This window comes from Sander vitreus, chromosome 4 (genome assembly GCF_031162955.1).
Source record: "Sander vitreus isolate 19-12246 chromosome 4, sanVit1, whole genome shotgun sequence".
In the NCBI taxonomy this organism is placed as follows: domain Eukaryota; kingdom Metazoa; phylum Chordata; class Actinopteri; order Perciformes; family Percidae; genus Sander; species Sander vitreus.
In genome coordinates this window covers 18,870,840-18,881,917 of record NC_135858.1, presented here as the reverse complement: position 1 = coordinate 18,881,917, position 11,078 = coordinate 18,870,840, and the positions used below count along the sequence as shown (strand labels likewise).

The 11,078-nt window shown below is 40.5% G+C and overlaps 1 protein-coding gene across 1 annotated transcript; it reads left to right on the top strand.

Moving 5' to 3' along the window:
- The first annotated feature begins 724 nt into the window (after positions 1 to 724).
- Positions 725 to 10,592, top strand: dusp7 (dual specificity phosphatase 7). Its single transcript, XM_078248851.1, has 3 exons — positions 725 to 1,720; positions 3,326 to 3,754; positions 6,999 to 10,592. The coding sequence occupies exons 1-3, from the start codon at positions 1,315 to 1,317 to the stop codon at positions 7,310 to 7,312; spliced, it is 1,149 nt and encodes a 382-aa protein (XP_078104977.1). The 5' UTR covers positions 725 to 1,314; the 3' UTR covers positions 7,313 to 10,592.
- Positions 10,593 to 11,078: the final 486 nt, after the last annotated feature.

Sequence of the window (11,078 nt, the reverse complement as noted above, 5' to 3'; positions counted from 1 at the left end):
AAGAAGAGGAAACCCCTTCCAGAACCAGCTTCTCCTCTCTTATTGCAACTCTATAGTTGACATAAAAGTCTCACCACATGGGTCATTTAATAGCTATTCTGGAGCTTTTGATCGATTGCTGATTTCGCCCGGCTGTCATGGAAATGTATATGTTCAAATTTCCATTTTTTCTGACAACTTTAAGGACATGCTGGCTTAAACGTTGAGATTGAAGGTTAATTGGTCACCCTGGAAACCATCTAACCACAAGGCCCATTTAGTATAAAAGGATAAGACATGATTGTTTTTCTAATGCTCATTAATCTTTTGCAAGCATTGATTAGGTGAGATGATTATGAAAAGCATTGTGACTTTAATTAATGTAGTATAAAGTAAGTAAAGTATAAAGTATATAAGGCAAAAGGGTCAAGAATTAACATTCATTCTTAAGTATTAGGCCTATTCAAGGTTAACAATGAAAATGTATTACATAGGCCCACATTTATTTAGAAATTCTCTATAAACATATAAATAAAAGGCTAGAAGGATGTCCAGTGCCATGAACACAACACACATTTAATTTGACTTTTATTTGCAGATTTACATGTCTCATTCAAAGTTTGGCCATACTGTAGACCATCAATGAATGGATATGAATGTATGTCGTGAAAACAGTGTAAGCTCGTGTGAATCTTTAGCAGGTCTGCACCTTTAAATCTCTCCGCTCCTCCCTCGTCTCAATGACAAGCCCGCAGTGCCTCAACGCATCCAGGGGAAATGACAAACCAGAGGCGCTCCTTGGGCCAGCATGTCAAATAACAGCAATAATCATGTGCTTTAGTGTTAGCAACTCATCTGAAACTCACACCCTCAGACACTAACGAGACATCTTTGGGCGGTTTTGTGGGTCTGCGGGCGCCGCAAAGTTGGAGCTGGCTCTCAAATGGACGTCGATGGACTGGAATGAAACCTCCACTTCTATCGGACTGAAGGAAGGAGGTAAAGAAAACTCTGCATGTTCAAGTTTCCTGCTGCAATCAGAGGGGCATCGGTGCGTGCGTGTTGGATGTGTGTGTGTGTGTGTGTGTGTGTGTGTGTGTGTGTGTATGTGTGTGTATGTGTGTGTGGAAGTGTGTGTTGGGTGCGTGTGTGTGCGCGCCCGCAGGACCAGCAGCAGTACTAGCAGCAGCAGCAGCAGCAGCAGCGGCGGCGGTGGTGGTGGCGGCGGCCGCGGGAAGGGAAGTTTAGCGCCGTGATTTGTCTTCTTTCCCTCTATTCTGTTGCTGTGTTGCTTTTCATGCCACACCAGCGGACAGGCGGATTAACGTTTCCCTGATGAAAATTAATCATGTGTGGAGCGGCTCTGTGATCGTGACTTTGATGATGTCGAGTAAGAGCGTGGAGTGGCTGCAGGAGGAGCTGGAGTCCGGGGCCGGCTCTCTGCTGCTGCTGGACTGCAGAGCTCATGAGCTGTACGAGTCCTCGCACGTCGAGTCGGCCATCAACCTGGCCATCCCGGGCCTCATGCTCCGGAGGTTGAAGAAGGGCAACCTCCCCATCCGCTCCATCATCCCCAACAACGAGGACAAGGAGAAATTTGTCAAGCGGTGCAAGACGGACGTGGTGGTTCTTTACGACGAGGCGACCTCGGAGCGGCAGGAGTCCGGGATGGGGAGCTCCGTGCTGGGGCTGCTGCTGCAGAAACTGCGGGACGACGGGTGCAAGGCTTTCTACCTGGAGGGTAAGATCAGCTGGCTTTAAACCCGAAGGCTTCTTCTGTGGTGGTGTTGTTGTAGTTGTTGTAGTTGTTTATAGTTCCTTTAATTCATAAAAAATGTAGCCAACACGTTGTTTCATTAATTAACTGTTCCAATGAGGCATGGTATGCAGATGTTCTGAAGGTGTCATTCTCACCAAATAGTAAACAATTAACGCTACCAACAATAAGTCTTATGATTGATCTGGTCTGGGATAATTCAATTATTGTGTCCGTGTTTTATCCTGTTTCTGGCTCTGTGGCGTAGCCTATCTGGACCGAAACGCTTGCGATTTCTGCGCTTTGACAATATAGGTTATTATTTTGAATGGGGAAACAGCATTTTTACATTTGAATAAGCCACTCGTATTAGTATAAACCGTTATTACATATTGTTGAATAGATCGTAGGGGTATTTAGCGACACTTAAAATAAATCCAGCTGTTATCATCCGACTACAGACTAAAGTTGGTGTCTTATTTATTATTTTTGACCTATAATGAAGCAGCGACTGTTTTGTCTTTTATAACAAAGCATATTATTAGGATACAGATATTATATTGATGCAATGTAAAACGCAAAGCTGCACTCACTGTGATGTTACACAATAACATACATGTAATGAACTTTGACAGAACAGTTCCTTCACTTATTGCCGAGATAATTGATTGTCTTATTTATTCTTATTAGGACATAGCCTACTCTCTTAAATTATAGGCTGATCTAAAGAAGCGTTAAACGATGTCTCAATATAAAGTGCTGGATCAAATATGTTTTCAATTAAATGGTGCAAAAATGGCCCCGCCATGTTGTGTTCCTTCAGGAAAAGACTGGCGTTTTTTTCATGAATGAACAAGGAGACGACGACGCACTCTGAATAATCCTCCAGTAGGAAAATAAAAGATAGTATAGTCAGACACGGGTAGAAAATGTTGAAAACGTGGTTGCACCCAAGATGTGGATGTTGCCAATTTGATTTATTAATAATCAAAGAACTGTTTAACTGGAGTCACAAGCCGAGCTGCCATTCACAAAAAGTCCACTGAGCTGAGTAGTGAGTGTTGTAGCAGCAGAGCTGCTGCTCATTCCTCCCAGGGCTCCGCTTTTCTCAATGGAGCACATCTGTCCGGCCTGTTTACTTAGTCATAATGACGTAATTATCACGTTATTCTGCTGTTATCTGGCACATTGATAAGTAATGTAGTGGTACATAAAAATATGGTATGACTGCAATAACTGCATTGGCACAAAAATCAATTCTTTTTCGTTTTTTTATTTATATAAAAACCTAATTATGAAAAAAACCTAATTATGATATATATATTTTTTAAACTATTTTTTGTTTTAAAATCAATGTTTTTTTGTAAAATTATAAACAATTATTCATCTATTCATTTTTTATTTCAAATTAAAGGTTCATTTCTTGACATTCAGGTTCATCATCCACCTCCTGTATCATGCAGACTTGACATTCAGCTGACATGTTGCAGATGTTGTATTACACAACCAGGGCACATTCTTTTTATACCAGTAAAATGCTTTACTTGGTTTTATCCTAATATTGATTCTGTTCTTTTCCTTGTCCTCCAGGGGGCTTCAACAAGTTTCAGTCGGAGTACCCCGAGCACTGCGAGACAAATTTGGACTGCTCGTGTCCCAGCAGCTCCCCACCAGCCTCCGTCCTCGGTCTGGGAGGACTCCGCATCAGCTCTGACTGCTCAGACGGGGAATCTGACCGCGAGCCGGGCAGCGCCACAGAGTCAGAGGGCAGCCCGCTGCCCAACAACCAGCCAGCGTTTCCCGTCCAGATCCTGCCGTACCTTTACCTGGGCTGTGCCAAAGACTCCGCCAACCTGGATGTGCTCAGCAAGTACAACATCAAGTACATCCTCAATGTGACGCCCAACCTGCCCAACATGTTCGAACACGAAGGGGACTTCAAGTACAAACAGATCCCCATCTCTGATCACTGGAGCCAGAACCTCTCTCAGTTTTTCCCCGAGGCCATTTCATTCATTGGTAAGTAAAGAGGACACTACTCAGTTTATGTCTCTGTGTGTGTTGTGTTATTTCACAACAGATCTTTTTGGTAACAGCAGTGTAACCATTATTTTGATTATCTATTTGGATCTATTTAGATAAGGAACATCTTTTTAGATAAGGAACATCTTCAAATTGCTTGTTTTGTACGACTAACAGTCCTAAACCCAAACTATCAAACTATCATACATGACAAAGAAAGGAAGCAAATCTGCAAACTTTGAAAAGCTGAAACCAGCAAACATTAAACAAATGATAAATGATAATCAAAAGAATTGGCAAATATATTTCCGTCCAGCAATTGATCAGTCAACTTATAAAAGTCAGAAAATAGAGACAAATGCTCTTAACAATCTCCCAAAGGCCAAGTTGACATCTTCAAATTAGCAGTTTAAAACCCCAACATATTCACTTTACTATCGCATAACTAAGAAAAGCGACAATATTCATATTTGACATTGAAGCCAGTCAAGTTTTTGCTAAATTAAAAATGACTTAAATGGTCAATCAGTCAATTAATCAATCAATTGCTTCGACACAGTTTTGTTAAGTGTATCCTTCATTACTCTCTTTGCCTACATTTATCCTAGATTTAAATCATATATCATGTGAAAAATCTTCTTTCTGCTATGTAATAGGTTTTGTGGAAATACTTTAAAACTGGATTAATTGGATATTCTCTTAAAAATTGCTTTGGTGAGCTGTATTTAGACAACGAGTTGGCTGTATTTTACTATTTCTGATTATACATTTAATATCACAGAAATATAAAGCAAAGTTTTGAATAAAACATGAACATAGATTTTTGAGAATGGGGTCATACTGAAGCCACAAGAATGTAAGCCCCTCATCTCGTCCCATTTTCAGTATTTCCCTTCATTTCCCTCATTCCCTCTGACTTTATTCCCAGAGAATGAGCGTCTTTGTATTTGTCTTTGATTGTCCAGACCCCTGACATTTTTCTTTCTTTTTTACGACTAATGTTTCAGCTTAGGTGGGAGAAGTGTAACATATTCCAGAGCCAGAGGTCATGGCACATTTGGGTCATGCTGATGTTAAATGTTGCTGTCTGGCTGGCTGTAATGTGCAGGGATTACATCAGGTCTTTTTAGTAACAGCAGGGTAATTATGGGTAAAGGGGAGAAGCTTGGGCTGAGAAGGGGACCCAGATGTGACCTTGCAATGTTCTGTTTCAAACTGCGGATTCCTTAAATATCTGAAATTATTGTGTGAATGTCTGGAGACGGAGGAATTTGATGCTTTCTGGCATTTTAACAGCCCGATAAATGGACAATTCTTGCGTTATCATGTACAAAGCACAAATAAAATGATGTAATGCTGCACACATCTGCATAATGTAAAGATCCGTTCAGAACAGATTAACCACTGGTTACTTATTTGACTTCTGAGTCTTGTATAGTTGTGGAAAGTGAGCACACATCACATATAAATTTGATTTGGTATCCGCTTGGCAGCCTGAGCTCGTGAGCCAACTGACCCTAATCCTACAACAAGAGATGCAGGCCGAGAGAGTGAGGAAAGGCAGAGAGAGATAAAGGAGAGGATAAAAGAGCGAGAGAGAGAGACAAAGAGGAGAAAGAAAGGAAAGAAACACTTAACTCTGGCTCTAATGGCCTGTAGTGATGCAAGTGCAAGGGCTGGAAACTGATAGAAGGTGGACGGATGTAGCCTGTTAATAATGCAAGATGTTTTTTTATTCAGGTTTTTCTAGAGACTGAAAGCTAGAAAGCAGAATGAAACACGACTTTCTGCTGTCATTGAGAAAGGTCATTCTGGATTAAAAATATTAATAAATAATATACAATAAAATGTTTAGAAAGGAAGATCAAATTCTCAGCTCTCATGTTTCGACTTGGAATAAGCCTGCGTTATACTGGGTTGGTGACTTTCAGTGGAGTTGTATCGTGATTATATAATGTGTAATATCCTTATAAGGTCTATGGTAATATTGTTCTATCAATTTTTTGTTGCACAAATGATTCTAATTTAGTTGTAATTAAATATTAACTAAATATGTTATTGTTTGAGTTATAGATTTGTGGAACTCTACTTTAAAGTGCCTGAAAACTTGGTTGTAAGCCATGATAATTGTTTATAACATTAAAGAGTCATGCCTTAATAAGCATGAATCACATTTAAAGTTATTTAAAACAAATATTCATAGGTATTATTTATTAGGTTTCACACTCAAAACCCTCAGGTCTGATTAAAGACAGTTGTGGCATCATGTTTTTCCATCTGAGCCCTGCCAACTCCAAACCAGTTGGGGAAATTAAAGAAATGCAGAATTATGTTGTGTGAAACCAAAACTGTCCCAACTTTGGCAGAAGATTCTGTTCATGTAGGATCCCATCGCCTTTTAACATGAATAACAAATGCTTGCATTATATACTGTAAATAAAACAGTTGCAAAATCACCATTAAACACTACCCAATAAAATGACATTAAACAGAGCATATGACATACAAACAATTAGAAGACAGTAACAGATTAATATATCTCAATTTATAAGCACGTCCTCACAGCAGAGAAACAAAATAAAAGAATATTCGCAGACGAAGGAGTGGACGCACTGCTGGGTCTTTCTTGTAGTCAACCACAGGTGCTCCCTGGATATTGTGTTTATCTCTCATGTGAAGGGCTCACTGCATTAGTGGAAACCGATCTCAATTCCAAAATTTATAAAAATGCATGTCTCAAATGTCTCTCAAATTGCCATGTAAAACAAAGGCATTTTATTTTTTGCACAAAACCTACAGAATGCTTTGGATTGTTTCTGAAGAAAACATGCATTTTGTATACATTTTGGAATTGAGATTGGTTTCCACTCATGCAATGAGCCCTTCACATGATAGAAAATATACGTATTCTGCGTATTTATATTGTAAGCCTGTCTTCAAAAATAACCTCTTTAGTTGTTTCTTTAAACCCTTTTTTTAAATTCTTAAAATAGTAGGTATGGGAGATGGACCTGTACATAACTGTTGTATTATGGTATTGGTTTCAACCATAATGCCCAATTCTACTTGAAGTTATTGGTTTTAAACAAACAATTTATATTGTCAGTAAAATTGTAGCTCAGATCATTTAAATACTTTTCCCTCTGGCTCATTTATAACATGAAGATGAAGCACAGGTTTTAATCTAGTCCTCTCTCACGCTGTCCTCTTCTCTTCTCGTCTTTCTCCCTCTCCTCCACAGATGAGGCACGCTCAAAGAAGTGCGGCATCCTGGTGCACTGTCTGGCCGGGATCAGCCGCTCGGTGACCGTCACAGTGGCTTATCTGATGCAGAAGCTCAACCTGTCGCTCAACGATGCGTACGATTTCGTCAAGCGGAAAAAGTCGAACATTTCCCCAAACTTCAACTTCATGGGCCAGCTCCTGGACTTTGAGCGGACGCTGGGCCTCAACAGCCCCTGTGATAACCACTCTTCCCCGACGCATGACCAGCTCTTCTTCACCACCCCCACAAATCACAATGTGTTTCAACTGGACACGCTGGAGTCCACATGAAAATAAGAGGGGGAACTGTCCCTTTTTTGGGGGGTTTAAAGGTGGTGTTGTTACCAAGGTAACAAGCGGCTGCACTGGAGGGAAGCAGCCAGTTTTAATGAATGTTTTAGCCTCGTGAGGCTCGTTGTCTGAGAGCCTGGGCAAGAAGCAGCGTCGGAGGGGCAGGGGAGGTCACAGATGCCACATTTTAACTACATAGTAGTTAAAAAAAAAGGGAACAGGATGCTTTTTTAACCCAGAGGGAGAATTGAGAGATGGGTTTACGATGGTGTCCTCTTTGAGTTGATTGAAATCAAGGCAGGTAAGAGCCCAGATCAACTTGTCTTCTCACACAGAATGGAGGAGACTTAACTGACTGAGAAACTGAGCGAAAGACGCAGCAGGACAGACAGCTTCATACAAAGATAGGAAATATCTACAGCGCTCGACTTATGAGACAACAACATCCTTTTTGTCTTTTTGTCTCGGCTCTCGAGGCCGAGCTGAGTGGTGCCAAGTGGAAAATCTGGGATTTCCTTGTAGGAAATCTCGCTCTACTGAATGAAGAGTTTTACAAACCAAGGAATTAACACACACATGCACGTACACACACAAACACAGTATGTATGTTGACGTACATAGCAGAAAATGTATGGGCAATCCTTAACAAATTCAGTATGTCTATATGCATTTTTGTATGTTTGTGTGTACATTTACGCACAAATCTATATCTTATATAAATATATACGCGTAGAAATCTTATCTATCCAATCCAACAATGGCTTAAGAGATTGTAAAACTAAAGAAGGGGAATGGGTGTGGCGACGCCAACAAAGAGGAACTTTATTCCTAGTAGTCTTTTTTTAAAGTTTCGCTTTTCTTTTGGGTTTGTAATGACCTAATGCAGTTTGCACAGTGGTGTAGCCATTGACTTGTTGGCACATGGAGCCGGTGCTGGAAGCAGGCAGATAAAGAGACATTCAGAGAAGAGGACGGAGAGGAGAGGCCAGTCCCAGGCTGCGACGAGTCCCGACAGCTGCACAGTGGAGTGGGGGGGGGGAGCAGGAACTGGCCCCCGAACAGAGGATGGGGTTCTGGGTTTAGAGGGTCAGGTTAGGGGAAAAGACAAGCAGCGGGTAGAACTAGGGCATTGGGGTTGGGTATGGGTGAACATACTACTGTAGAATTCACATTTGGCCAACTGTTTTCAAGTGCAAGTTCCCAGTTCCTACTTCCTTCCCCATATGACCATTCATCCAGTTGCCTTATGAAAAGTACCAGTTTTTTCCACCGGCTGTTTTGATTAGTTTAGTTGTTTCATTTCAGTTTCATTTCAGTTAGAAACTTTACTACTGAACTTCCTTCGTTATTTCATCACAGCATATTGTCTGACCATGTTTTGCCAAACTGGTTCCTCACAGCTCTGACGGATGCTTAGGCAGTGTTAACATTTCTGAGTAACTTTTTGGGCAGCTTATTTTAGCAACCTTGGGCAAGGAAGTGCCTCAACACTTGTATTACCTTACTTCTTTTTCTAGTTGTTCAATTAGTTGTCCAATATTATGTCCTTTTAGGTAAAAATGCAAAAAATGGAATCTAGGTCAAGGGACTGTGATTGTATCCTGGTCTCGGTGTTGGGATTAAGGTGGACTGGGACTGGCCTCAGCTACAGACTGCACTTAGCTACTTCAATAGCTTCACATCCCTTAACTGCATTGGAGAAAACAGAAGGAAGGCCTCTCTGCAAAGGGATTACCCATTTTGTCAAAGAAAGGTTTGTCTGATTTGATATATATATATATATGATAGAGCTAATAGTAAACAGATCCATGTTATTTTGTATACCTGAGCATGCTGTGGTACTGTATGCTCTCTAACGGTAGACATAACTACAAGTTGGATGTTGCTTTACCAGGTGGGAAGATGAATGATGAGGACCGTTTTTTTAACTGCTGTTGCTGCTGAACACAGCAGCACACAGCATGTGGTTAAAGAGTTTTTTGAATACCTGTCCACATCATAAGCACCTAAACAAGAAAGACTCCAAAAACGTGCAAATGCTGCAGTAGTTTTCCAATTAATGTAGGTTTCCTCTTATGAGTTGAACAACACTGCAGCTCTAACGATGCTTGTCCACAGGTAGCGTCATTTCCACGCTTCCCATTCATTGTCTTTGTTTGGCGAGTTTTGAGAGACAGGGCGTCGAGTAGCCCACTCCTCATTTGCACAAATTTGAGGTTCAGGCTACTTTATGCAAATCAGGGGCATCCATCATACATCACCTTCTCTTGAAACTCCCGAAAATCTTTAAAACTGACCGCTGTAGATATAAAATGAAGACAGATTCAGAACTGCATAGCTTAATTCTCGCATTAAAGTTTTTCCGAAACACATTTTGGTGAACTATTTTCGTAAAAGAAGAGAACGTTTCCAAACAAGCTGCCATGTTGATCCGGTTTAGAATCTGGGAGCAGACAACCCACAGGTAAAAGCGTTCGTCTAAGTTTTGTTTGCTTGTCTGAAGAGAAATTGATAACTGCTAGTGGCAAGTCCATAAGCGTCAAATGCTGGGAAGCGTGGCGATTCTTCACGTCAAAAAAACGTCACTGTGTACATGTACCCTTAGACTTATGGCAATGTCTGTTGGAACACTAGGTGTTATGCAAGAACATTGTCATAGTCTTATCCTAAATCAATCTTACATTTTTCTTTGAGGTTTGCTTGTACGAGTCAGATTCAGCTTGTAACTCCACAAACATGTCGTAAATCGCTCATTTTAACCTGATTATTGCCACTTGGTCATGAGAACGTGCGCATTCCTGAGTTGTGTTCGTTAGCCTAATCAGTGCTTCAAACGCTTTATAAGGCTACCAGTTTCATTCACAAAAATGTAAAAAGCAGAACGAGATCAGCAGACATAACATAACATTTAGCAGTGACAGTAGTCTTATAACTGCACCTTGAAAAAAGAAAAATAGGCTATTACTACGGTTGTCTACGCTGTCATCGCAGAGCCGTATCGTGACAGAAATATAGTGGGAGTGGTTTGATATGAAATGTTTTTGTTAATAGCAAACTACAGAGGTTTCAGGTTCAGAGTGTGGTGATGTGGACATGGTCATAATAGAAACAAAGAACTGGGTTTCAGAGGGGACAGCAGTTGAATCTGAACAGGGTTGGTTTTAGCTGGCCTTATATAATCTTTCTAACGTCTTTCTAATGCTGACTGTTAAATACTTTGTATCTCACTTTAGAAAAACATTGTGTAAAAAGAAAAAATTAAACGTTTGTTTATCTGTTATTTGAATCAAAACATGGTAATAATAGACAGCGAGCTGTCTTTTTACCGTAACGGGTCACACAAGGTCCACTTTGTTACTCTGCAATATATCAAAAACACCTTTTTTGCAGTATTTTGTATATCCAAGACCTCAACATTTTTTAAATCTTCTTCTTTTGTACTATATCTAATTCTAATATTCTAACTATACAAGATCCAGCTCGATATGGCTTGTGGACTGAAGTAACATTTCACCTGGGGTGTCCAAAATGTAGGGCCGGCGTTCCCATTACCAACCTGAAAGAAGCCGTCACTAACACACATGCACACAAACACTGCTTCACACACCCACAGCTGTGGTTCAGCATGCCTGTTATGTTTCACAATAGACAATTACACCACCCAGCTTAAATAATTACAAGGTCTTTTTCCGTCTTGTTTTGATATGATGTGCTCTATGCTATTCCTGTGGCCTTTCAATATCAACATATACCTAAGTGTATATAT

Excerpts from the sequence above, each read along its gene's own strand:
- dusp7 (XM_078248851.1), top strand. The coding sequence starts at position 1,315 with ATGAAAATTAATCATGTGTGGAGCGGCTCTGTGATCGTGACTTTGATG. Across the intron at positions 1,721-3,325 it reads CAAGGCTTTCTACCTGGAGG|GGGGCTTCAACAAGTTTCAG; the intron begins GTAAGATCAGCT and ends CTTGTCCTCCAG. Across the intron at positions 3,755-6,998 it reads CGAGGCCATTTCATTCATTG|ATGAGGCACGCTCAAAGAAG; the intron begins GTAAGTAAAGAG and ends TCTCCTCCACAG.